The sequence below is a fragment of the Actinia tenebrosa genome, unplaced genomic scaffold (genome assembly GCF_029948245.1).
Source record: "Actinia tenebrosa isolate PJP-AT-01 unplaced genomic scaffold, QUT_ActTen_1.0 PGA_scaffold0__85_contigs__length_37466705, whole genome shotgun sequence".
Taxonomy (NCBI): domain Eukaryota; kingdom Metazoa; phylum Cnidaria; class Anthozoa; order Actiniaria; family Actiniidae; genus Actinia; species Actinia tenebrosa.
Genome location: NW_028292569.1, coordinates 24,170,679 through 24,196,950, shown reverse-complemented (window position 1 = coordinate 24,196,950; position 26,272 = coordinate 24,170,679). Strand labels below are relative to the sequence as shown.

At 36.9% G+C, this 26,272-nt stretch overlaps 2 protein-coding genes and 1 long non-coding RNA gene across 9 annotated transcripts; 2 read left to right on the top strand and 1 right to left on the bottom strand.

Moving 5' to 3' along the window:
- The first annotated feature begins 1,109 nt into the window (after nucleotides 1–1,109).
- On the top strand, nucleotides 1,110–12,998 carry LOC116295097 (angiopoietin-1 receptor). Of its 2 annotated transcripts, XM_031702813.2 has the most exons (21): nucleotides 1,110–1,247; nucleotides 1,973–2,039; nucleotides 4,008–4,035; nucleotides 4,402–4,901; nucleotides 5,381–5,407; nucleotides 5,555–5,806; nucleotides 6,121–6,411; nucleotides 6,795–6,874; nucleotides 7,663–7,730; nucleotides 8,057–8,214; nucleotides 8,797–9,090; nucleotides 9,208–9,338; nucleotides 9,581–9,794; nucleotides 9,898–10,008; nucleotides 10,306–10,505; nucleotides 10,663–10,785; nucleotides 10,890–10,960; nucleotides 11,219–11,259; nucleotides 11,351–11,447; nucleotides 11,627–11,726; nucleotides 12,517–12,998. In XM_031702813.2, exons 2-21 carry the CDS (start codon nucleotides 1,973–1,975, stop codon nucleotides 12,670–12,672), a joined length of 3,009 nt encoding a protein of 1,002 aa, XP_031558673.2. In that variant the 5' UTR covers nucleotides 1,110–1,247; the 3' UTR covers nucleotides 12,673–12,998. The 2 variants fall into 2 exon arrangements, with proteins under 2 accessions (XP_031558673.2, XP_088892998.1); XM_089036872.1 differs by lacking the exon at nucleotides 1,973–2,039 and having other exon boundaries at nucleotides 1,123–1,247.
- On the bottom strand, nucleotides 8,722–13,928 carry LOC116295099 (uncharacterized). Of its 4 annotated transcripts, XR_016121136.1 has the most exons (4): nucleotides 13,827–13,928; nucleotides 12,346–12,416; nucleotides 9,018–9,926; nucleotides 8,722–8,873 (listed from the first exon to the last, which is right to left on the bottom strand). It is a non-coding gene; the product is annotated as an uncharacterized LOC116295099 (long non-coding RNA). The 4 variants fall into 4 exon arrangements; XR_016121135.1 differs by lacking the exon at nucleotides 12,346–12,416 and having other exon boundaries at nucleotides 13,827–13,927; XR_016121138.1 differs by lacking the exon at nucleotides 12,346–12,416 and having other exon boundaries at nucleotides 13,808–13,913.
- Nucleotides 13,929–14,022: 94 nt separating this feature from the next.
- On the top strand, nucleotides 14,023–25,927 carry LOC148913907 (uncharacterized). Of its 3 annotated transcripts, none has more exons than XM_089036882.1 (21): nucleotides 14,023–14,376; nucleotides 15,044–15,103; nucleotides 15,629–15,656; nucleotides 15,849–16,339; nucleotides 16,670–16,696; nucleotides 16,836–17,087; nucleotides 17,969–18,259; nucleotides 18,368–18,465; nucleotides 18,746–18,822; nucleotides 19,226–19,383; nucleotides 19,473–19,769; nucleotides 20,236–20,378; nucleotides 20,846–21,059; nucleotides 21,484–21,594; nucleotides 23,110–23,309; nucleotides 23,575–23,697; nucleotides 23,830–23,900; nucleotides 23,985–24,025; nucleotides 24,535–24,631; nucleotides 25,239–25,338; nucleotides 25,624–25,927. In XM_089036882.1, exons 2-21 carry the CDS (start codon nucleotides 15,046–15,048, stop codon nucleotides 25,630–25,632), a joined length of 2,886 nt encoding a protein of 961 aa, XP_088893008.1. In that variant the 5' UTR covers nucleotides 14,023–14,376; nucleotides 15,044–15,045; the 3' UTR covers nucleotides 25,633–25,927. The 3 variants fall into 3 exon arrangements, with proteins under 3 accessions (XP_088893008.1, XP_088893010.1, XP_088893003.1); XM_089036877.1 differs by lacking the exon at nucleotides 14,023–14,376 and adding an exon at nucleotides 14,507–14,749; XM_089036884.1 differs by lacking the exons at nucleotides 14,023–14,376; nucleotides 23,985–24,025; nucleotides 24,535–24,631; nucleotides 25,239–25,338; nucleotides 25,624–25,927 and adding an exon at nucleotides 14,488–14,749 and having other exon boundaries at nucleotides 23,575–23,756; nucleotides 23,830–23,902.
- Nucleotides 25,928–26,272: the final 345 nt, after the last annotated feature.

Here is a 26,272-nt window from a genome sequence, read left to right as displayed (position 1 = left end):
TCAGAAGACCCTTCTATTTTCTAAAAAAATATTTTTGTTTGAATTTCAGTTTCTTCTTAGTCGTTTGTCTAAAACTTGTTCGATCTTCAACTACTGATTCCGGTTTGTTTATTTAAAACTGGCTTCCCTGGATTTGTCATGCATTCAGTAATAATTTGTGACCCTTGCACTGAATAGATATATGACAGTCTGAAAAAAGATCAGTTTTTTTTTTCATTCAGGTTCTCTATTCTTATTCCAATTTTCAATTGTTTTCTGTCATTTCTTTTTTAATATTCACTTTATTGGCGATGGATATATTGTCAAGGCCACACTAGCAATAAGACCATAGCTAATTTCAAAACACAAAATTCCCAAAAGCCAAGCTAGCCATCAATATTAAGAAAGTCACCAAGTTTTACCCCTGTTGCTTTGGTTGATATCCAAATCTGCTACTTGAATCTTCAATCTGATGATGATGATGATGATGATAATGATGATAATGATGATGATGATGATGATGATGGTCGCCGTGGTGATGATGATGATGGTCGCCGTGGTGATGGTGATGATATTGATGGTGATGATGATGATGAACAGCTACATTGATACAGTGATCATCATGGTACTGATATATTTTTACTAATTACTACAACACCCGTAATAATATTATACAAAATCAGTAAAAAAACATATTTTAACACATTAATTTCAATTAGCTCAGAGGATGTAAAATGAATCAATAATAACCAACCAAACTTAGAGGTGTTAACTATTAGCCATTCCGAAGTTAAGGAAACTGGAGCGACTACACATTGCAATGAATTGTGGGGCTGTTTTAGGGAACGAAATAGACGCCATCTTGGAAATATGTCCCCTAAAACCGCCCCAAAATGCACTGTAAATGCCATAATTAAATCGACCCTGTTATCCCCTCAAAATTGGAATGGTTATTACTGAAAAGCCTAGAATAAAATTTAGAACAAAATGTCAGTTTTAATATGGTTTGTTAATTAAGATCCAGATTTAGATCTGATTTAGATCCCAGTTTCTTTCGGGCATCAGTACGTCAATGTGACTATTTCAAAACAGGAAGTTTTGTCTTGGCAACCGAAATATTTTTTACTAAAGTGTCACGTAAAGTCTCTAAGTTCATTTGTCACTTCAGTCTATGCTCGAGTTATCAGTCGAGTCGTCATGCAAAGTGCTAACTATTGAGTCAAAGTAACCGCTAAGAAATCCAATGTCATTGCCTGCTTAATCAAAAGGTAAGAGACGTTAGATGATACCGGAACATAAACTTTTTCACTGTGAAACCTTCGTGGGAGAAATAGGCACTTGGTATTGCCAAGATCTGACTTGCCTTAAAATGTTTTACTTTCAATTTCACTGTTACTCTCCTTATTACGCACGTCTTCATGGTCTTAGCACTTAAAATATTAATAGAATTTATTTAACAGGGTTGGACCATGTTTTTGATATTAATTGTATATCTGACGGATGAATAAGAATGACATGGAGATACGGAAGCACTCGAATGCAATACAAATGTCATGAGTGTAGTTATTAATGATGGCTTCAAATGTTATATATAAACCATGGGTTTGGATGTTAGAAAGCTCATATGAATCGAGCAATTTCAATCTCAATACATCGTTATACGTCATTGTAATGTATATAAATATATGTTATTTTCCTCCATTTGTACATGAATTTATCTGTCGTTACAGCAAGGGAGGTGGAATGTCTGTTATAATCACAGGGAGCCCGGCTTGGTTTCATATGTTGATGACACTAACTTGATACCGTAATGAATTCAAATTCAAATACATAGTGACCGTTTGTATATGGGTGTATTGAGTTACAATTATTATTTTATGTAATCAACATATGAAACGTGATCGTTTTACCGATTTAGCATCACCAAGCCGGGCTCCCTGTGTTATAATGTGATTTCTTTCTTATTTATCTTCCTCGCTTCTCGTCTACCAAGATGGATCTTCTAGGTTCCTGTGTTGGTTTTCTAGTTTTCCTTCAAGTATTCATGGCTGTTATTCAAGGTTTGTTTAATAATCTGGAACTAAAATTTCAAATCCTGAAACGTGAATGCCATAACATTGTTATCGAAAGAACGACCTCATGTCGTTTCAGTCACGGCAATCACACGTCATTGATTCCACAGGAACCCCAAACTCTGTTTTTACGAAGTGCAATATAATTTTTCGGCCACCTCTGCTTTTTTCCTTTCTGTTCGTTGCAAGGAACGCGCTCTAGCAAGGAAAGGGAAATGCCGTTGGTGGTACACCGATACAATACTCGATCTCCTTATTGTATTTTTGTGCTTGCTTCAAAAATGCCCAATTAGATCTTTTAATATACTTTTAGAAAATCGGTGTTGCTACTTTTAGCAATTGATTAAGATATGATTTCCGTCACCAAATTTTTACGAGAGTTTTAAATCTTTTTAGTGTTCCAGCGTTGTTTAAAGCACTCATTAAAGTAGTGTGCCAGCAGTTGTTTCGGATTCCAGTGTTGCGATTTATAATAATAATAAAGATAATAACAATAATAATAATAATAATAATAATAATAGTAATAATAATAATATACATTTATAATAATAATATACATTTATAATGCGCTTATTCAAAAAAATGCTCTAAGCGCAAAAATAAAGAGATTGTAAAGAGAGAAAAAAAGATACATAGTTACAAGTTAAACGCAGATTTAAATAAATAAGTTTTCAATTTAGACACTTGATCGACCGTCCATCTGTCCATCTGTCCTTCGCTCAATTCGCTCATCCCCGCACTTTGCTATATATATTCAATTCAAAAAATGTAGTCGTTGACAGGCTTAAGCATACTCGACTAAAACGAAAGAAAAAATGGGAAAAAGCCACTTAAGAGGTTAAATATCCGTTCTGAATTAATTGTTCCCGCTAGTAAGAAGTTAATAATGACGATGGAAAGGCCATTTATTATATGTCTTTGGGGTTAGTGAAAGAAGAACAAAGTATTCATGATTCTGTTCTTAATTTCGAAAACATTAAGGCCCCGTCCACACTATGCCGGACAAATTTGAATCCGGATTTTTATTTATTCTGTTAGGCCTACCGTCCACACTAGTCCGGGCGAATCCGGAACAATTCTTCACCGAAAACGATTTTTTTTAAAATACGGTCTAAAAATTTACCACAGGCTCAATTTCAGCTTCGATGCACATGCTCTGATGTGCAATGAAGCGTTTTTGCCGCCTCTGATCGGACTAGCGCGGACGCAAAACATTTTATCTGTTTCTTGTGTGGACGGAAAACTTTTTTTCGGTTTCGGTGTGAAAGTTGCGGATTCAAATTTATCCGGCATAGTGTGGACGGGGCCTAAGGCATTTGAAATACGTTTATTTCAACCCTGCTTGCTCGCCAGCGAAGGGTCCGTGTAAACCGAGGGCTGACTAATCAGATAAAATTATGAAGTCAACTGCTTTAGTGTTTCCTATACATATTCCCTTTCACTCCGGTAGCGTTGAGTTGCTCGTTCATTCGTTTGTTCGTTTGTTCGTTCACCCTTCAATCCATCTACCCACTTTTCTATCCATTCATTCACCAATCCGTACCCTTTTGCATCCAATCATTATAAAATAATTGTTATTAATCTCGCGTTCTGATTGGTTGGGCGCGCGTGCTTTATAAGAGCACACAGCACGCGCGCGCAGTTTCAGTTGCGTAATTCATATCCAAAACAACGGTTATCGTAATTTGTATTTTATGAAAGAAATAAAAAACTTGTTTTCCGCGCTGTGTGAAAGTTACGGATTCAAGTGTACTTAGAGAAGCACTTCGGTACGCGTCGTGCTTCTCCTAACATTTCTCTCATGTTCTGCCAACCCTCGCGTACTTTATAACTGCACACAGAACGCACGCACGTTTTCTATTTCTTCATTTTAAAGCTACCAGACCAACAAGTATTTTATTCATTTTATCCATTTTTTTTTTTTTTTTTTTTTTTTTTTTTTTTGCATTATTTCAGGAGGGGAAATAAACATTACAAATACAAGGTAATTTGGAGTTTATACTTTTGGAAAGAAAACCCAAACTAATGAAGTTGTTATAACAAAATATGTATTACCTGAAGCAACCCTGACGCAACATTTTTTATGTTTCAAGTTGCAGAACAAATTTAAGTTGTCGCAAAAAAAAAAAACGTTCTCATTTATTTAAGCAGAAAGGGTTGTCTCGCACGGGATAGTAATACCAGCCACGTTTGATTATTTCACCAGCTGCTGCAACGCATTGTTACTCGCTACTGATTAAACATAATTTTGCACGGTTTTCAGCCACTATTATTTGACAGACATAGTACTAAGCATTTTGAGTTATTTTATGATTTATAATTGGAACTTTTTGTTGTGATATCGTTTTAGTTGTATCAGTGCCCATCCACCTGTCAATGACAGTTTGTTGAAACGAGATTGTCGACCTTACATGTTTTCTAATGGATACTGTAAGCACATTATTGGAAATCATGAGGAATTGTATGGCAGTGAAAATTACCAGATAAAAAGGGAAAAATCCTATGAAAGGATATTCATTGGAAAGCAAAAGATAGAGAAATATCGAAAGGTAGAAGTGCGGGATTCCTGCTTGAAAGTATATCTCGAAGAAACTTGTCAAGGAAAATTTCCAAAATGTGACAAAACTACTGAAAAGCCCATGCCAAGGCCCGTTTGCAAAGAAACATGTGATGACTTAATAAAATTGTGCGACAAGGAGTTTATAATGATAAAAAATTACAATCATATCTTTCGAAACATTTCTTTATCGAATACATATCCACTGTATTGGGAGTTGCCAGACTGTAAACCTCTGAAGTTAAGAAACGGCGGAGATGCTCCAGAATGTTTCTTTAGCAGACGACTTAATAGTAAGTTATACATTTGTTTGTTATATCATTTGGTTGTCAGCAAATTATGCGCGGCGCACTTCCAATAGTTATTTTCACTGCTGGCAGAGTGCCATAACGAAATCAGAGAATTATTACCCTTTAGCTTAAGTCCTTTACCTTTGACAAGCTAGTACTGCAAATGCTCGTGCACGTTAATTTTCCGTTGCACTTCGTGTTGCATTAAATTTCCATGACCAACATATACAGTAGGATCAACTCTTGCACTAGTTACGTAACTGATTTCTCTGATTTAATTCCACATGCCGATAAAAGTGGTCTTATCCCTTGGTCTTTTCCAAACACAAACCTTTGAAGATTTACATTAAAAGGAAACATTACTTTTGGCGTCCTAAAAGATCCATTAACAAATTAGAGTATAACCATTTTCAGTTTATTTATCTGAGGAAACTTGGACAAAACATAGCCTAATACTTTACAATTTCATTTGGCCTTTACAGCAGAAACAGACAAACTGGAGACCACAGGTATGCTAGATTTTCATTTCCAAGAACCCTTATAAAGTACCCAAGCTATAAAAATATTTTCTTTTAGGGAGTCATCCGTGGATAAAAAAAAAAGACTGAAAATTCTCCATTCACATTTTATAAATTTAATCATCTTCAACAAAACAGATTGTTACTATGGCAACGGCCTGGGTTACCGTGGTAACGTGAGCGTAACAAGGTCAGGTCACGTGTGCCAATCCTGGTCATCTCAATGTCCTCATCGTCACGATCATCCTTTGTCTGAGTATCCAGAGCTGGTCAATGCGTCCAACTGGTGTCGTAACCCTGGAGGTCAAGGACCCCATGGACCTTGGTGCTACACCACTAATAGTAGTATAAGATGGGAGTACTGTGATGTAGAGAAATGCCCTCCTCCAGGTAATCAATCAAAGCCATTAATAGCATTGTAAAACAGCTTTCCTTTGATATACCGATAATTACATTATGGGCATTGCGCACATCGAGACAACCACCGTTTTCTCTTGTTTGCTTTACGTAACGGACTTTTTCTGTTATGTACGGCTATGCATGTACGGCTAGAGAAACATATACGAGATGGAAGTACGGAAACACTTACAAGCTTTGTAATAACCATGGATGTTTGTGGTTATAAAATTGCTACAAATTTTTTAAATTTCCCCCATGATAATGCTGGAAAATTTATTGTAAATTATTGCGTGTTATGGTTGCAGCTCCTTCTCGAGCTCCTGAAAGGGTAGATGCCTATGCCTCTGGTCCCAGCACCATATCAATTGCATGGACTCCAGTACCTTTACCATTTATCCACGGTGAACACCGGGGATACAAAGTCCAAATTAGTTACAAAGGTCAGGAACAGATGGTCAATAAAACGGGTCCAAACACTACAGCTTTTGAATACAACACCCTGCAGGCCTTGACAAACTACAGTATATCTGTAATGGCTTTCAATGATGCTGGGGATGGACCTTACAGTCGTGTTTATGTAAAGACGATGCCTCAAAGTAAGTCAAACATTTATCAGTGTGTGCTACAGAAAAATTTGCTTAAGCTGGATAATAGCAAAATTCTAACAAACGGGACACCCGATACGCGTTTTTTTCTTTATGCCTTGCAGTTTCGTTGCAAATCACATGGAGCGCTGTCTCATTTAAGCACTATTTATGAATGCGTACAATACGTCGTACCCAAATTAGGAGATCACTTCTTTCTTGATAACTAATCGGTCTCTGAATATACCCCCAACAGTATTGATTTTACCAGATATTATTGGGATGGGTTGGATAGGGGTTTAAAAAATTTTTTTGTGTGTGTGCATTATTAGCTCTATTTTTCAATCATAAATAAACTTTTAATGAATATACCTTTACTTTCTTTCGAACCGTAGATTATGTCGCCGTTAGATATTCTTTGACTTCCGCCAAAACAGAAGTTTCTAGGAATTCGTCCACAGAGTTAAAGACAATGGTATGAAATAGTATTATATTATTTATGCATATATATTTAGATGATCTGTTGTTTTCGGTTGGGGATTCAATCAGCCATGTCTTCAAATCACGTAGCCCGCAGTTTGTTTCAGGATATCGATAAAATTTGAAGTATTCCGTAGTGATCCTACTATCCTGCGTAACCGATTTAGGCCAAGTAAAAAAAATTACATGTTTATCGTCCCCGCCACTCCATTTTTTTGGGCCGCCTGTTAATTATTATTATTATTATTTGTTATTCCACCTAGTTTTTAAAAATCGAAACGAAAAAAAGTAACAGGCGCTACTTTCGCTTCGAACTCAGTCTCCCTCAATTTGGTACGAAAAAAAAATTCGGTAATTTTGTTAATAATAAAAAGTCAGTAAATAAAAAAACCCGCCCGCCCGCGCTCTTTTTTTTTTTTTTTTTAGATTTTCTTCGCTACTCGTAGTCCAGACTCTCTCTGTTCTTTGCAACTAAGAAAATGCACTGTGCGCACCCGCTTAGTTAGTATCTTGCAATGCACTAGTAGCGTAACAAATGACAAGCTATGGTTGTCCTTATTTCTGCAACCTATATTACGGTTATTTTACTCCAGCAGAAGACTTGCAAATCTTACGTACTATTTAAGAAATACTTTGTACCGCATTTTGAATCTACTTCTGTAGAAAAAGCTGCACAGATGCAATCTAAATGTCAATAGCATGTAAGATTTTGTTATAAGAAAAACGAGCCTCTCATTTAATTTTCGCGAATTGATGTTGCTGCCTTCTAATTTTTCTCTTCAGATCATGAATTCGTTTGAAAACAGACCACCAAGTGGCTACAGCATCTTTCAATTTAAGATACGATGGATGTAAGTCACCGTTTCGATGCCTTAGCTTCTTTCTGTGCTGTTGTTGTAAACATCACATGGCATATGGTTATGTATATGCGGTTGGAATATTAAAAAAAGAAATTTACTAAGAAATTTGTATTATTTTGAATGTAATGAATATATTCATTGTGTAGTAATAAGTCCTCCATTTTCCATTTAGATAATGTTTGTTTGTTTGCTGTCTGTCTCTCGTTGTAAGAGCAGCAACCAGATAGAAATTGAGATCACCGTTGAGTTAAAAGGATAGTAATAAGTGCTCCATTTTCTCATTTAGATAATGTTTGTATGTGGTTTGTCTCTCGTAGTAAGAGCAGCAACCAGATAGAATTTGTTATCACCGTTGAGTTAAAAGGAAGGCAATCTTGGTCAGCTGTACAAGACGTCACTGGACGTATCTCTATGACCTTAAAGGGAAACAACAAAATAGCGAAAGAATTCCAGCCCGATTCGCTTCTTGTCAAAGGTACGCAAATTTCCCATCATACAACCAAACTCAGCAGCAAATTTCGGAGGGAAATAAGTAAATAAATAAAAAAGACATCAATTTGTGCACACGCGCTCTTTCCGTTTCGTTTTTAGTGCTCAAAACAATAAACGGAAACAGAGCGCGCGCACAAGTTGACGACGCACGGGAGTAGGGATAGTCGAAATTTGAACTGCATCCGGTTACTAAAAATAGCCCAACCGGGAACTTACATGGCGCGCGTTATTAAGAAGATTCCCTTTTATGCAGGTCTCAGAAACTACTATGCTATACTATATTTTAAAAGTTATGCTTTTTTCTATCAGACTTTTCTTTGTCTTGGTGCAATGTTTATTTATTACCAACCACGTGTCATCCCCAAGAGTATTATTACTTTGTTTAACGGTTGCTCATTAGAAGACATGAAATCGCACATAAGGCGAGAGGATAAGTGAAATCCAACTACTCAGTCAAATATTTAGATGCAAACGAGTCAAGAAACATATATTAAGCTATAAGCTGATAAAAATTTACTAACAATCAGAATTCTCCCAGTCGATAACGAAAATCCTTCTTTTCTAGCTTCTCCTCCTCCGCCAGCTTCTTTAAGTACTAGTGACATAGAAGGGACGTCAGTGATTCTCCATTGGTCAGCCCCCCTGTACAATGAGTTATACAGAATCACTAGCTATGCTTTACAGTACATAAAAGCAGGCACAAACATGAAGTATTACAATTCTGTAATCCTGAACTCCAACGTAACAAAAGTGAAAGTAAATAGTCTAGACGCGGGCAAGAAATACCTGATGAGGGTGGTGTCTGTTAATGGTTATGGTTCTCTGGCAAGTGATCCACTGGAAGTGCAGCTCCAACAAGGTAAGTCTAACATACTATAGAAGTAGTTAAAGTTTCTGCCCACAATCCCTAGCGGCCTTCATTCTTAAGTCTTTTAGGTCACCAATTTTCCTGAAATAGAACATGTATTTTTTCCAGGATTAATAGAAACAGTCTTGTCTATTGTCCTTCCGTTTTGCCTCGTGGTAATTATTATCGCAGCAGTTTTAGGAAAATGGTGGTACAAGAAAAGAAAAGAGAACAACGAAATACAAAAAACGATTCAAAAGGTACACTTTAAAATATATATCAAACACGAGAAAGAATGTTCGGCGAGACAACAGGCGCGACATGGAAATCGGGCAATCCACAGTCCTCATTCAGAGTATGTAAAGGTACTGAACAATTTATTGGATTGAAGGTAGCCTATTGCCCGACTTTTTCTATCGCGACTGTTGTCTCGATCATCGCGTAGCAATGAATAAAATAAAAAGTGGTATTTCCTTCCCTTTTTCTCTCTCCCTTTTTCTAGTTGAGCGAAAATCCATATGATTCAGCCGTGGACTGGTTTGATCTTCTAAAGATCAAGATTACTAAGCAATGGTGGGAGATACCACGTGAAGACTTGACACTTGACGAAGAGCTTGGGTCGGGTGCGTTTGCAGTCGTGATGAAAGGCTACCTCACAATAGGAGAGAAGGAGAGTAAAGAGGACCGTATAGTTTGTGCTGTCAAGATGTTGAAAGGTATTGTGAATGACGGATTAATCGTCCTCTTCACCCTTTATTTACAAGTTCATTTTTGTGTGTGTAAACCTGTGTGCCTTTCTTCTTCTTGCGCCGACTTCAGACAAACCAATAGAACAAGAGCTTCGTGACCTGTGTAACGAAATCAACGTCATGTCATCAGTAGGTGATCATCCAAACCTCGTCAGTTTGATTGGGGCGTGTACGATTAATGGTAAGTTCAAAATATAAATGTCATGAATATTTTCCTGTCATCTTTACAATACAGCAAAAGACATGTAGCAGTTCTCCTATTACTGTGGCGCGCGGTGGCTACCTAATGAACCTTTTCAAAGAGGGTTCATAAATCCAAAAAAATTCTGGTTCATGACTAACCCCCAGAAGGATAATCTAGGTGGCCACAGTAGCAAGCGACGCATTGTAATGAACTGTAGAAATTTAATTGGGAACACTGAAAAACATTTTCGTAAATATGAGGCTATGATCCGTAATTTGCTTTCATACGTAATAGGTCTTCCATGGCTGGTGGTGAAGTTCGCTCCAAATGGTTGTCTTCTTGACTACTTAAAAGAAAATCGTCCTGTAAATGAATACCAAAACACAAGTGACCTTCCCAAAAGTGAATCGATTCCGAAACGAGTTTCGGAAAGAGATAGGATGAGGTTTGCATTGGAGATTGCCCAGGGAATGGCCCACTTGGAGCGACATAGGGTAACTAAGATGAATGACTTTTCACTATATCCAGTAGTTTTGATAACGTACTCTTTAACGACTTTAATTTAAGAGTATTAAAATTTAGCTCGAAAAAGTAATATGCAAAACTGGTATGTTATTTTCTATTCTAACTTTTTTAAATTTTCCTTCTAAGTTTGTACACCGAGATCTTGCAGCTCGAAACGTTCTACTTGGCAAAAACATGGTTGCCATGGTTTCTGACTTTGGCTTGTCACGTGACATTTACGAAAGTGGAGCTTATGAGAACACAGCAGGGGTAAGAGAAAAGTGGACGTCTCTCTTAAAAGCAAAATTGTCTTTGAAATTTTATTCTCATTTCGCTAAAACCAGCCCTTTTTGTACCTTTTTATATCAATCCAGGGTTTTCTTCCTGTTCGTTGGATGGCTCTGGAATCTCTACAAGACTACACCTACACCAGCAAGTCCGACGTGTACGGAAAAATGTTGCGCTTTGTTGTTGTTGTTGTTGTATGCTGCTGCTCATTGGATCTGAAAACCTCACACTTTTAGGGGAGGTTCCCTTGATGCTCATAAACACCTCTTCCTGTCTAGAATGCTCAAAAGTTTGTTTAATTCTGTGTTTTGCATCTGCTTTATTAAAAATGATGGTGTCAAATAAAGTACTTTCTTTGAATACATAAAATAGATATTGAAATTGCTAACTCCTAAACTTCCCTTTTCCGCCACAGGTGGTCTTATGGAGTCGTCATGTGGGAAATGGAAAGCGAAGGTTAATAAATTTGTCTTTTTTTTTTTCTTTTCGAAAGATAAAATTGCCGGATTTTTGGTTATGTTCCATGTTTTTCCGTCAACTCTTACAGGTCTAGTACCCTATGCAGGGATGTCTGGTTCAGAAGTTGTTGAACGACTGCGACAAGGATACAGACTAGAGAGACCGAACAATACGTCACGGGACATGTAAGTTTCGTCTAAGCCTTTTTAAAGTATGTATAGCGATATGACTAAAATCTTGCCATGATGTGTACTGTGTTATTTTTGAAGGTTTCTGATGAAATTTGACGGCAAAAAATAAAAGAATAAAAAAATTACTTGAGTAAATGAGGCTATTTCTTAGAATATTTTTATTCATAATTTAGATATGGAATCATGTGGCAGTGCTGGAACCCAAATCCCGACCAAAGACCATCATTTGCTGATCTGGTCCGCAAAATCAAAAGACACTTGAATTTGAGCGTGGTACGTACTAACCAAACGCTGAACTACTAGATTACCGAATTTCCTCTATTGCTTACTATCAATCACGTGACTTTTTTGGAGTTGACTGGGGGCAAACAAGCGGTTGACTGAGGGGCAACTAGCGGATGTTAAGTCAAAACATGTCAAAATAAGTCCACAAACTATTGTATTTGACTATTTCTACGACATGAAACCAAAAAAAAAAAAAAAAAGAAAAGAAATCAAAACAACCTACAAGATTCTACAAGCCATTAAAAACGTAGCTATTACCGCAACCTATTAAGACGCCTGCCTTGGTCTTATTCTTTTCAGTTCTTATAGACTGGGGGCATATTAGAAAGGGGTTTATTAAAGGCTGGGGCTTAGTAAATTTTCCTGATCTTTGGAAATTCTCAATTACTTTTATCCATAATTAACCTCGACAGGTGAAATGACTTGAAGGCCTGCCAAGGGAGAGGACCAAAACGTTCCTTGGGGGTGGGGGCTTATTAAAGGCTGGGGGCTTAATAGAGGAAATATGCTTTATAGTACACATAGTATTCGTTTGGAACCAAAGTAAAACATTAAATGATGAATAGAATTAAAACGGTGGGAATGGTTTCACTATTTTTTCACTTGCCAGCTTCGGGTACAATGCGGTTGTCATCATACTGTTGTACAACCTCATGAGCTTCGTAAAATCTGAAAAAACTAAAACGTTCATTTCTAATTTGACTGTATATGGCAAATAAGAGCGATATAAGAGTACATTATACAACTATTAATGTATTAATTTTATTCTGTTTTCAAGGATCACGAAGACAGACACACGAAAAGCGCGCATGACAACAACGTTAAGAATGTCACTAAACATGAATCTGGCAACAATGTGGAGAAGCATTTTGACGAAGAACGTTTCGCTGAATTAAAAGACCCTGACTTTACCGAGCAATACATTAAGATTTAAACTGAGAAAACAGCGCGGTTTTTACTGCTAAAATGGGTTTCAATGACTTCATAGTTCATCTACAGTACTTCTACTTCCAAAACAGGAATAATGTCCCAAACGACGGGACGTTTGTTATGTAATCTGAGGCTTAATATGAACTCTTCGTTAACAATGATGACAATATATAACTAATGAGGCATATTTTGAGTAATGGAATGAGATAAATATTCACCTCTGGCGACAAGTCACCAACTAGTATTGAATTAATATTGAAATTGATATAAAATAGGCATACTATACATTTTACTATATCATAACATTATTAAAAAAATTATAAATTATAATTGGCCTGCGAACCTGTTTCATCCCTTAAACACAGTAAAACTAAACCTCAAAAGTATAGTAGTAATAAATTGTGCGTTCGGTGTGTATATAATGAAGTAGAGAGAATAAGAGAAAAATATCAAATGCCCTTGGCAGGATTCGAACCCACGTCTTCGGTATTCTAGTCCGATGTGTTAACCACTACACTACAAGGACCAACCACGCTGGTAACGCAGCCAGAATATGAAATGTAGGATATTCGTGAGGATCCCAGAGCGATATTTTTTCTCTATAGATAAGTTGAACACCGTAAATATGTACGCAAAGAATAGACATAGTATAGTAGTAATAAATTGTGCGTTCGGTGTGTATATACTTCATTATATACACACCGAACGCACAATTTATTACTACTATACTATGTCTATTCTTTGCGTACATATTTACGGTGTTCAACTTATCTATAGAGAAAAAATATCGCTCTGGGATCCTCACGAATATCCTACATTTCATATTCTGGCTGCGTTACCAGCGTGGTTGGTCCTTGTAGTGTAGTGGTTAACACATCGGACTAGAATACCGAAGACGTGGGTTCGAATCCTGCCAAGGGCATTTGATATTTTTCTCTTATTTTCTCTAAACCTCAAAAGCGGAGGTTCACAACTATCTTACCCACTATCGCATAACGTCTATCCAGCAAGCACTGTAATTAACGAATCGATCAACAAGCAAATACAATATCCTGAAACAAGGTAAAAACTCGCAGAGCAGCAAAATTATTTTCAAAAAGCCATAAAAACTCCAAATCCAAAGAAAGTGTTGGTCTTACCAGTTCCCCCTTTTCTTACCAGAAAGTGTGATAAAAATGGTTTTGTTGAAAAATAGATCTTGGACTTCCTTGTATTCTAATTAGGGTAATGTGTCGGAGTGAGTTTCAATGTTTATGTCAGTTGATAACGGTCGATTTCAGTTTTACAGGAAGATGTCACACATTACAAGAAGCAAACCAAAAGTAAATAACATCTAACAGTATACTAAGATAATATTGCACAAAACTTTTAACGTTTAAAACAAAAACGAAAAAACATATCTTAAGCTTGTTGTGTACAAGAAGAATGGTGAGAATAGTTAAAGAGTTGCTTCCTTGCTGTACTTGAACATATTGCATGATCAGTTACAAACGCTGAGAAGACGTGTAACCGCGAATGAATGTTTCATTTTAATGATTATACAAAAGAGTTCCACCTAGTCAATCAAGGTTTATTTCGCTACTTCTCAATTCGAAATATATTTCAATTTTCATGACTGTAACTATCTGCATGACTGTATGACTAGCCAATTAGATTTGTCTCTCAAGAAAGCTCAACCTACACAGCCAACAGCAAGAGAAACAAACTGGTAAGATGTCATTTGTGATTTCACCTTGCTTAAGCTTAAGACTATATAATTTTCTTGGTTTAAAGAAAACATCGCCTTCGACTTCGTTTTGGGTAGATTTTCGTAAAATCTCCCTAGCAGGTTTTAAATTCATGTTTTATTCTTTTTCTAATTTTGGTGTCATTTACTTCAGCATCACGTAAATCGATGAAGTAAACAAATTATATTGAAAATTGCACTACTGGAGCCAGTTTGATTGACTATTGAACATAATGATAATACGATAATATCCGATCAAGTTTTTCTTGAATACGTCATGGAATTGTAACGTTTAATGGATGTTAAAGTGCCTACCACCCTTCTGATAATATGCACAGTATTGATTCTACATGAGGTAAGAGGATAAAAATCCAGGAAAAAATATATATAGTTTGAGTGCGGCTTCTTGAAGCTATAAAGGTTTTTCCATGCCATAGAAAAAATTGGAATTACAGGGACAAAAAACCATAAATGCCTCCTCATACGTCACAGCATTAGCATGCATATGGCATGGTAAAACCTTTATAGCTTCAAGAAGCCGCACTCAAACTATGAAACTTTTTCAGTACTGTGAATATTGTCAGAAGGGTGATCAGGCATTTTAAAATTTGGTGAACCTTATTTTAACTTTGATTTTGATTTTTAACAGACATGAACTTATTTTGCCAATTGTTGTTCTCGCTCATACTTATCTGGGCAACGAAAACAGGTAAACTGTTACTCTCAAGACCTTCTTTCCTTCGACCTCCATAATTTTTAAAAGTTCGCAGACCTCTTATCTTGATGATGTCAGTGATAAATGCATCAGACGAAGTTTGGTGAAATCTAATATTTAGCTACCATGTTGATGCTTCTAATCGGCAAAGCTTGCAGACGTATAAAAGTATACTACAATAGACCACAAAAAAAATTGTAATCAAAAACTTAATTCAGTAGGGACAAACCATTTTTTTTTTGTGGGGGAAGTGGGCCAAAAATGGATATTCGGGCACTTCAAAAAAGGGTGTCCTACAAAAGGTGTAATCAGTTGTCCTTTATTTCATTTGCACTATGTTTCATACATTCTGGCGACATAAATTTGACCCGACTTACTCATTTTTTTTAGTTTTATTACGATCAAAACCATGGGAGGTGATCCAATATCTGTTTTTTGTTTGCCAAGTTAAGGTGCACATTCCATGTAATTTGTTATTTTTAATGTAACATCGCAATGTTTTATTTATTCATTTTATAGAGGGATATACAAACAGGACAGATGCAAGGTATTATGGATATCTGTTGTTCTTCTTTGTCTTCCTTTTACTAGTAAAAACTATATTTTCCTTCTCGTTTAACTTCTCCTCCTCCTCCTCCTTTTACTTGAATTTCCTCTTTTCCTTCTGCTTCTTCTTCGCCTCTTTTCTTCTTCATTCTTCTTCCTTTTCTGCTAAAAGCACATCTGTTTCCCCTTTTAGATGTATTCCAGCGCAACGAAGGGTCAATGCCACTTCCTTGGGCATACTGTGTCGTCCTTACCAATATCCCAATGACGGGCACTGTAGACATATCCTCAAGAACAGCACTTTATATGGTAGTGAACGGGAGCAAAAACGAATAAGGGACGGCATACAGAGAGCTCTTCATGGAAAACGAATGGTGGAGGACAAACTCGCTATACCAGTTTCACAATCCTGTTTCGAGTCTCTGACCTATTCATATTGTCATTACGCATACCCCACGTGTAATCAAAACTCTGATTGGCCATTCCCAAGGTCGATTTGCCGAGAGACGTGTGAAGATACCCTCAAAAAGTGTGAATATGAAATAGCAAAGGCCAATCTTTTCAACAGATTTAATGATATGATTAAACTTCATCCTTTATATTGGGATTTGATGAATTGCAGTGCTCTAAGATACAGGAACGGTGGAGATACTCCAGGATGCTACTACAACCCACATCTCAATAGTAAGTATTATAGTGGCAGGAAAAGAGGAGAGAATAGAAACCGCAAAGATATATTATATGTCATTGCTTTTACCATGTTCAATTAGAGAATTAGAGTGGATTTCATTTACCCATGAAGCAAAATTTACTTATTAGATGGTAATAGCCAGATTCAAACAATAGAAAACAAAGGAGTTAGAGCGTAATAGTACTAAATACGTTAAAATGTATTTCACAGGTTTATGAAAATCACTCTTATCCAGTTCTAAGCATTGTAAAAGGCAGAGTATGACTTAAGTTTGTTCCTAAATTAGTTTCTAATTTAAAATTTCTTTTTTTCTTTCCAAACAGACGAAACTGATAAACTAAAAGAGACAGGTAAAGTAAATTTATATCTTTATTACGAGATACCTAAATCTCTTTATTTTTGCTTAATAGAAACAATTAACAGCTCAATAATCGAGGTGCGAGTTATACTTAAAATTGTAAAAATTAACTTGTACGTATTTAATTATAGAATGTTTCTATGGCAACGGTTTTGGTTACCGTGGTAACGTGAGCGTAACAAGGTCAGGTCACGTGTGCCAGCCCTGGTCATCTCAGTGTCCTCACCGCCACGATCATCCTTTGTCTGAGTATCCAGAGCTGGTCAATGCGTCCAACTGGTGTCGTAATCCTGGAGGTCAAGGACCCCATGGACCTTGGTGCTACACCACTAATAGTAGTATAAGATGGGAGTACTGTGATGTAGAGAAATGCCCTCCTCCAGGTAATCAACACCACTAATAGTAGTGTAACATGGGAGTACTGTGATGTAGAGAAATGCTCTCCTCCAGGTAATGAACACCACTAATAGTAGTATAAGATGGGAGTACTGTGATGTAGAGAAATGCCCTCCTCCAGGTAATCAACACCACTAATAGTAGTATAACATGGGAGTACTGTGATGTAGAGAAATGCCCTCCTCCAGGTAATCAGCACCACTAATAGTAGTGTAAAATGGGAGTACTGTGATGTAGAGAAATGCCCTCCTCCAGGTAATCAACACCACTAATAGTAGTGTAACATGGGAGTACTGTGATGTAGAGAAATGCCCTCCTCCAGCTAATCAACACCACTAATAGTAGTATAAGATGGGAGTACTGTGATGTAGAGAAATGCCCTACTCCAGGTAATCAACACCACTAATAGTAGTGTAACATGGGAGTACTGTGATGTAGAGAAATGTCCTCCTCCAGGTAATCAACACCACTAATAGTAGTATAAGATGGGAGTACTGTGATGTAGAGAAATGTCCTCCTCCAGGTAATCAACACCACTAATAGTAGTGTAACATGGGAGTACTGTGATGTAAAGAAATGTCCTCCTCCAGGTAATCAACACCACTAATAGTAGTATAAGATGGGAGTACTGTGATGTAGAGAAATGCCCTACTCCAGCTAATCAACACCACTAATAGTAGTATAAGATGGGAGTACTGTGATGTAGAGAAATGCCCTCCTCCAGGTAAACAACACCACTAATAGTAGTATAAGATGGGAGTACTATGATGTACAGAAATGCCCTACTCCAGGTTATCGATACCATGCACTTATAGTGAAACGCGTATAACATGCTAACTGAATTTGAATACTAACTTTGTTTTTTTAGCTCCTACTCTAGCGCCTGTTATCACACAAGCTTATTCATCTGGCCCAAGTAAAATCTTAATAAAGTGGAAGCCAGTCTCTTTGCCATTTATTCACGGTCAAGACCGAGGATTTAAAGTCAGAATCAGTAGATTCAATAAAGGGCTGCTGATTGCTGAAAATCGTACAAAAATAACGGAATTTACTTTCGGAAATCTGCAAGCACTGACAAACTATAGTGTATCAGTATCTGCCTCGAATGAGCATGGCGATGGTCTAGCAAGTCATGTCTTTATCAAGACATTGCCAAAAGGTGAGGGTTTTCCAATGTCAACAAATTGCCATTTTACCACATATCCTTTACCAAGACCCTTTCTAATTCTGAGCTATTCTGACAATGTAAAACGTGTTTTCCCTACAGACTACTTGGCAGTCAAGTACTCGTTGAAGCTTTATAAACCAGCAAAAATGAACAACACTGAAATGAAGAAGAAAGTGCACTATACTGTTAATAAAAAGGTAAGAGTGTGTGTAAAATAGGAAAAACATGCAGTCATCCTAAACTTATCACAATTCCTTCAACTTGAAACCTCAATAAAAGAATGCAAACTGTCTAGCGTCATGGTGTCTGATATGAATCGGAAAAAAAGCTTCTGCAATGAGCAACTATACATTTGTACAGACTTCATCGTTTACTTGGTATATCAATTTCAATAAATCATGAATTGTTCATATTTCCACAATATTTCAGTAACATTCTAACCCTCTTTTCCATTTCTCTTACCTTTTTTTTTTACAGATCTTACAACTACTTCAAAACAAAAATGCGACAAGTGGTTATAAAATCCATCATGATCAAATGAAAGTGATATTGAGGTATGTCATCATATCATTACCATAGTAGTATATTAGTTAGACAAATATTACTACTATTACTCTGCAGTTTCCATCTTCACTTCATAAGAAAAAAACGATAATTGACCACCAAAGAACTATAAAAAATGCCTGACTTAAAAAGTTTTATTTTTTTAATATCCCGCGTCAATTTGTATTATTGAGGTGCATGTCAGATCATAGCCCCCTCGTTGGTTGACAATAACAAGACATTCCTCAATAGCTTCTCTTGTTAGATCAACGAAAATGACAACTGTTTCATTGTCATTAATATCTCGAGGGATTTTGGGTCATGTGGTTGCACCACAAGAATTCGGGAATAGTGACTACTATGGAAGTCTCTATCGCCGCAATATTTTATAATACATTCGGATTCTTCTTATAGTAATGGCAGCAAACACATGGAGTTTATCATCACCGCTGAGCTAAAGGCATGGCCATCTTGGCCTGCTATTCAAGACATCACTGGGCGTATTCAGAAAGGGCTTGAAAACAAAAGGAAAGTCGTTAATGAGTTTGAACCAAGCTCACTTCTTGTCCAAGGTACCGTTGAAATTCACAATACATGGAATACTTCGGATCGTTTTGAGCTATTCATAAATCGATGTTCCTCTCTCTGTCTCTCTCTTAAGCTTCTCCTCCTCCGCCTGCAAATTTGAGTATAGATGACGTGACAAATACATCAGCGACACTTGAATGGTCAGCACCCTTGTACCATGCCCCGTATAAAATCACGAAGTTCATTGTACAATACAAAAAAGAAGGCACAGAATTGGATTACTACGATGGTGTTACTGTAAGATCAGCGAAGACTAAAGTCACTGTTAATAGTTTAAATGCGGGTATAAAATACCTGATGCGGGTGGTGTCTGTTAATGCTTATGGATTCCAGGCAAGTGAGCCACTGGAAGTGGAGACGCAGCAAAAACGTAAGTGCAATTAATGCGTGCTCATGTAAATGCAGCATCAATATTTAGCTCATAATTTTGTTTCGTAAATTGACGCATTGTACGTTTTGCAGTATAAGAATTTTGTACGAAATTTGAATTATATTTTATGATAAGAAATTAAAAACCATAGAACTTAAAACCTTTGCTCTAAATTGTATGATTTTCTTAGTTAACTTTTTCATAGATATATGGTATGCACTCTGACGTGATGTTTATAAATAAACGACAGCAATGCCATGGTTGACCCTGTGCGTTCAACCATTATTTTTCAAACAAATAAAACATTAATCAGACAAAAATTATTTTGACTGATCAAACGACATAAATGCCAAGAGTCAAACTAAGGTCAGCCATGTTTCAAATTAACACTAATGCCATATCGATACTGGTTTACTTGCAAACAAAATAAAACAGTATTAATTGGACAAAACTGGTGTTACTACAGCAGAGCCGCGGACATCAATCATGCCTATAGTCCTACCATTTGTTGGTGTGTCTGTCGTTGTTGCAATAACTGTAGCAGTATTAGTAAGATGGTGGTATAAGAAACGAAAAGAAACTCAAGAAATACAAGACAAGCTTCAAATGGCAAGTCATGAAATCCTTTGTCGGCTTTCACCAGTACCGGTTTTTCACTTATTACTGAAATTGTCACTAGTTAAAATATGTTGTTGTAACTTGCTTCTGGTTTATGCGCCTTTATTTTTTTCAAGCTAAATTTTACATGCACTACAGGGGTGGATCCAGGAAGGGGGGGGGGGGGGGGGGAGGAGGGACCTGAATGCACCCCCTAACGCCGTAATTACCCTTACACTTATTTGAAACGGTGCATAAATAATGTTTCTATATAAATTTCTTCATTTGGGACACACCCCTAACACTACAGATTCCTGGATCCGCCCCTGCAGTATTTACTCACACTTTAAAACGTCTTATTATTCAATTGCCCATTTGCTATGTTTATTCGGCCGAAAAGCCGAAAAAAATATTTGACACGAAAACTCGAATTGAATGAAGTAAATTTTAAAATGGTTATATGTTTGGATTTATTTTAGTTAAAAGAAAACTCAAAAGAACTAACAGTCAACTGGTTTGATGTTCTAAAAATCAAAATTACTAAGCAATGGTGGGAGATATCACGTGATGAAGTGGTACTTGATGAAGAGCTTGGGTCGGGAGCATTTGGTGTCGTGATGAAAGGATACCTGACGAGAAGAGAGGAAGGGGTAAATGAAAATCGTATGGTTTGTGCTGTCAAGATGTTGAAAGGTATTTAAATTTCTTCACTTAATTAGATATATCGGACGTTCCTATCTGGAACAAGCTTTATGCTCTCAGACACGTGATTAAATAAACGATTATTATTATTATTATTATTATTATTATTATTATTATCATTATCATCATCATCAATATCGTCGGTCGTCGTCGTCGTCGTCGTCGTCGTCGTCGTCGTCGTCGTCGTCGTCGTCATCATCATCATCATTTCACACAGCCCCCTCCCCACTTTCCCCAGTATTAATTTGTTCTACTGTTTATTGAAAAATTTAGGTCTGTTACTAAATGCATAGGGCGTTTTAGAAGAGGGGCCCCATTATTTTTGGGCCTGTCATTATTTCAATTAAGGCAAGTTGAAATGCTTAACTGTAAGTATGCCCTAATCTATATGAATTTTCTCTTTTTGTGAATATAGATAATCCAACAGAACGGGTATTGCATGACCTGTGTAACGAAATCAACATCATGTCATCAGTTGGCGATCATCCAAACATCATTAGCTTGATTGGGGCGTGTACGATTGATGGTAGGTAAATGTCATGCGAAATAAACTAGGAATATATGATGGTTTCTTTATCATTACATTTTTTACGGGGTAGGACCGTTAGCCCTGCGCTCAATTTGGAGGAGCGGCTATACTAGGGGATCAATCTTTGTCTGGTCTCTACTTTTCCAAACCTGTTTGGCATGGGTGGCCCTGACAGGAATACAAGACTAATTCTTGAGGTCCATTCACTGGATGTGATCTAATTTATGTATAGTCCTTACACTGGATGTGATCTATTCATGAGGTCCTTTCACTGGATGTGATCTATTCATGAGGTCTTTTCACTGGATGTGATCTATTCATGAGGTCCTTTCACTGGATGTGATCTATACATGAGGTCCTTTCACTGGATGTGATCTATTCATGAGGTCCTTTCACTGGATGTGATCTATTCATGAGGTCCTTTCACTGGATGTGTTCTATTCTTGAGGTCCTTTCACTGCATGGATATGGTCTAATTCTTGGGGTCCTTTCACTGGATGTGATCTATTCATGAGGTCCTTTCACTGGATGTGATCTATTCATGAGGTCCTTTCACTGGATGTGATCTATTCATGAGGTCCTTTCACTGCATGGATATGGTCTAATTCTTGGGGTCCTTTCACTGGATGTGATCTATTCATGAGGTCCTTTCACTGGATGTGTTCTATTCTTGAGGTCCTTTCACTGCATGGATATGGTCTAATTCTTGGGGTCCTTTCACTGGATGTGATCTATTCATGAGGTCCTTTCACTGGATGTGATCTATTCATGAGGTCCTTTCACTGGATGTGATCCATTCATGAGGTCCTTTCACTGGATGTTATCTATTCATGAGGTCCTTTCACTGGATGTGATCTAATTTATGAGGTCTTTTCACTGGATGTGATCTAATTCTTGTGGTTATTTCACTGGATGTGATCTAATTTATGAGGTCTTTTCACTGGATGTGATCTAATTCTTGTGGTTATTTCACTGGATGTGATCTAATTTATGAGGTCTTTTCACTGGATGTGATCTAATTCTTGTGGTTCTTTCACTGGATGTGATCTAATTTATGAGGTCTTTTCACTGGATGTGATCTAATTTTTGTGGTTCTTTCACTGGATGTGATCTATTCATGAGGTCTTTTCACTGGATGTGATCTAATTTTTGTGGTTCTTTCACTGGATGCGTGTGATCTCATTAATGAGGTACTTTCACTGGATGTGATCTATTCATGAGGTACCCAACTACAATAACGTGATGATTCTCGCGATCATCTCAATGAGTTATGATCATCGCGATGAGTTATGATGATGATGATAATGATGATGGTGAATTATCGCTAACACACTCATATATTGTAAATTATGGAGTCCCCGGTTTAATGAAAATTCCAATGGGTTTATATTCAAAGGCATCATCGCGTTGAGTTGTGATGATGATTTTAGTTAATTGACGATAACACACTCATAATATTGTAAATTATGGAGTCTTTGATTCAATGAAGATTCCGTTGACTTTATAATGCAGGTCCTCCATGGCTGGTCGTAAAGTTTGCACCAAATGGTTGTCTTCTTGAATACTTAAAGGACAAGCGTCCAGCACCTGAATACGAGAACTTACGTGACATTCCTAAATGCCATCTGGCGCTGAAACCATTATCTGAAAGAGAAAGAATGAAGTTTGCATATGAGATTGCACAGGGGATGGCACATCTGGAGCAACATAGAGTAATTCTGAAATTAATAAATTAACAAAATGTATTGAAAAGCCAACCATTGTTTGATAGATGGCTGATTGGATAGTTGTGGTTGGAGGATGATCGATGGAGGATGGGAGGTATGTGGGAGATGGACAGAGGAATGGATAAATGGAAGAGAGGATGGGAGGGTGCGAAGATGGTTAGATTTGTGGCTAGATGAGTAGACGGTAATATCAATTTGTATAGCAATAAAAATAAATTACTCTAAATTAATTGATCGATTCTGCGTTCAGTACGTTCACAGGGATCTGTCAGCTCGTAACGTTTTACTTGGAAAGAACATGGTTGCAATGGTTTCTGACTTTGGGTTCTCTCGTGACATATACGAAACTGGAGTTTACGAAAAAACTTCAGGGGTAGGCCTATAATGCAAATGCTGAGATGTATATTCAAAAAATAAAAAAGGGATCAAAAGGTATTTTTTAATTGCAATAAAATTGTAACTAACTGTATGATTTATTGTTTATGTCCCTTTGTCAACATTTTAGGGTCTTCTTCCTATTCGGTGGATGGCCCTGGAATCTCTACAAAATCATGCCTACACCAGTAAATCTGACGTGTAAGATAAACCATTCTAGTATAGCTTTTCTAAGTATGTTATGACTAAGGGACAGTCTTTTAAGATATTTTTTTTCCTTTATAGGTGGTCGTATGGAGTCGTCTTGTGGGAGGTCGAGAGCGGTGGTAAATTTATAACCAGAAATGGACTATCGACGATGTGGCAGCCATCTTGAATCGCAAGGCATTATGGGTCACCCAGGAGGCAAAACAAAACGAAGATGCTGAAATGACGGCTCCACAATCTTTGAAGAAAATCTTCTCAAATATGGAACTTTCCATTTTTTTAATTCATCTCTTGTCAAATTGTCTTATTATGAACCGCAGATGTCAAATGACACTATTACTGTACCAAAGCTTTGTGTATTTGCCCCTGGATGACCCATATATAATGCCTCGTGTATCAAGATAGCCGTCAGACTAACTATATTAACTAAGAAAATCGTTTACTTTGCAAATCAGAAATACATTTGGTCATGCATCATTGCATTTCTGTCACTCTTAAAACAAGGCGTTTCACTAAACATATCGTGTACAATTTGCTCATAATGGCATGTGATCTTAAATGGGACATTTTACTACCAATGTTTTTGTCCGTATATATGTAAATTAATATTCACTTATTTTGGTTTTAGGATTGATGCCTTACGCTGGGGTGTCTGGTGAGGAGATTGTTCAACATTTACGAGAAGGACACAGATTAGAAAGTCCAAGAAACACATCAGCGAAAATGTAGGATAATTTTGCAACTTTTAATATTCCTCTTCTTCCCTCTTTCTACTTCTCGTTCTCATTCATACTGCTGTTTTTGATGACCATAGACTCATTTACACCCGTTTGGCATTGTTCATAAGTTACCTATTCATGGATACACCTAATTGAAAAAACGTCAGGTTCAAAAAAGGTTATATCATCAAAGCTAAGACCGAAGGGGAACATGGGAAGACAAAATAGCGCAGCCAAACAGCTCTCCAGCGTAAATCTTCGGAGAATGGCTTTAGCATGTTAATCTAGGTCGACCGACTTTGCTCTACTGTGCATTTTTACATGTTTATATGCAAATATAATACACATTTCGGAGTACCCAAAATCCTTTTCGGTCTTAGCTTCGATGATATCACCTTCTCGAACCCGACAACGTTATTTCAATTAGGTGTATCATTATAAACGTTCGTGACACCATGTTTATTTCCTATGAGAATAAAATCGGGGAGAAAAACGTAATGAGTAATGAAAACGTAGCAGCATGACATAGTTTGTTTGCTTGAAAGTAGCAAATATAAAATCTCGGAAAACGAATCACTAAACAAATTGCCTGCAATTAATGGTTGTACTTCAGGAGAGACATCATGTGGCAGTGCTGGAACCCAGATCCCGACCAAAGGCCAACATTTGCTGATCTGGTCTATAAAATTGGTGGTCTGATTAATCTGAGTTGGGTAAGTATTGATGCTTTGTTATTAGCTCAGACAAAGGCAAGGACTGCTGCACTCGACGTTCCTTGCGACGAAATTCAAACCGTATGTTCACTAATGTAGCTGGTTCTTTTGTATACTACGCCGAAGGAATTAAATCTTTATTGTTGCATTCTTATATTCATTATCCCATCGTGTGTATCTTACAGGAAAAAATAACGCATTAAATTTGCCTCGATTCTTTTTTCTTTTCTTTTTCAATTTTTATTTTTTTGTATCGATTTTTACTTGTTTTATTTTGTTTTAAAGGATTCCTAGCATAGCACTCAACCTAATCGTTGCAACCATCCAAATCCTCTCGCGATCATCATACTATATTTTGCTGAGACATCGAACAAAAAGATCGAGTTCCTTCATGCTGAGAAACAATTCGTAGAATGAAAACAGGTGTAATGAAGGGGTTGCTGCTGATCTTGATCCAGGAAAATAATATATAGTTCGAGTAGTATGATTAGGGCAGTTGGTATAGTGAAGCCAAGTCGATGTGTACATGTCTATTTAAAATGTTGGTTATTTAAGAAAATGTTTTATAAATAAAAGATGATATTCCATTGGTGGAAGATGTGGGATTGTCTGGGAAGTAAATACATATAAATAAACCTTCGGTTATTCATATTCAAATATTCCTCGAAAAACAGTTGATTGATTTACTGGTCTTCCGTAAACTTACACGCTAGGCTTCATGTTCATGTCCATATTCATTCGTCTTTATTAGCAAAGGGTTTTCCTTTCTTACTTACGCACACTGTTTCAAACTTTCTGGCTGGCATTTCGTATACAATTGTAGTTTAATTGATTATTTTATTTGTTGATATATATGTAGGCTATATATATATATATATATTAGTTTTGGCCCAATGTAATGTTATCTTCTATACAATTGTATGGCTTTCTGGCA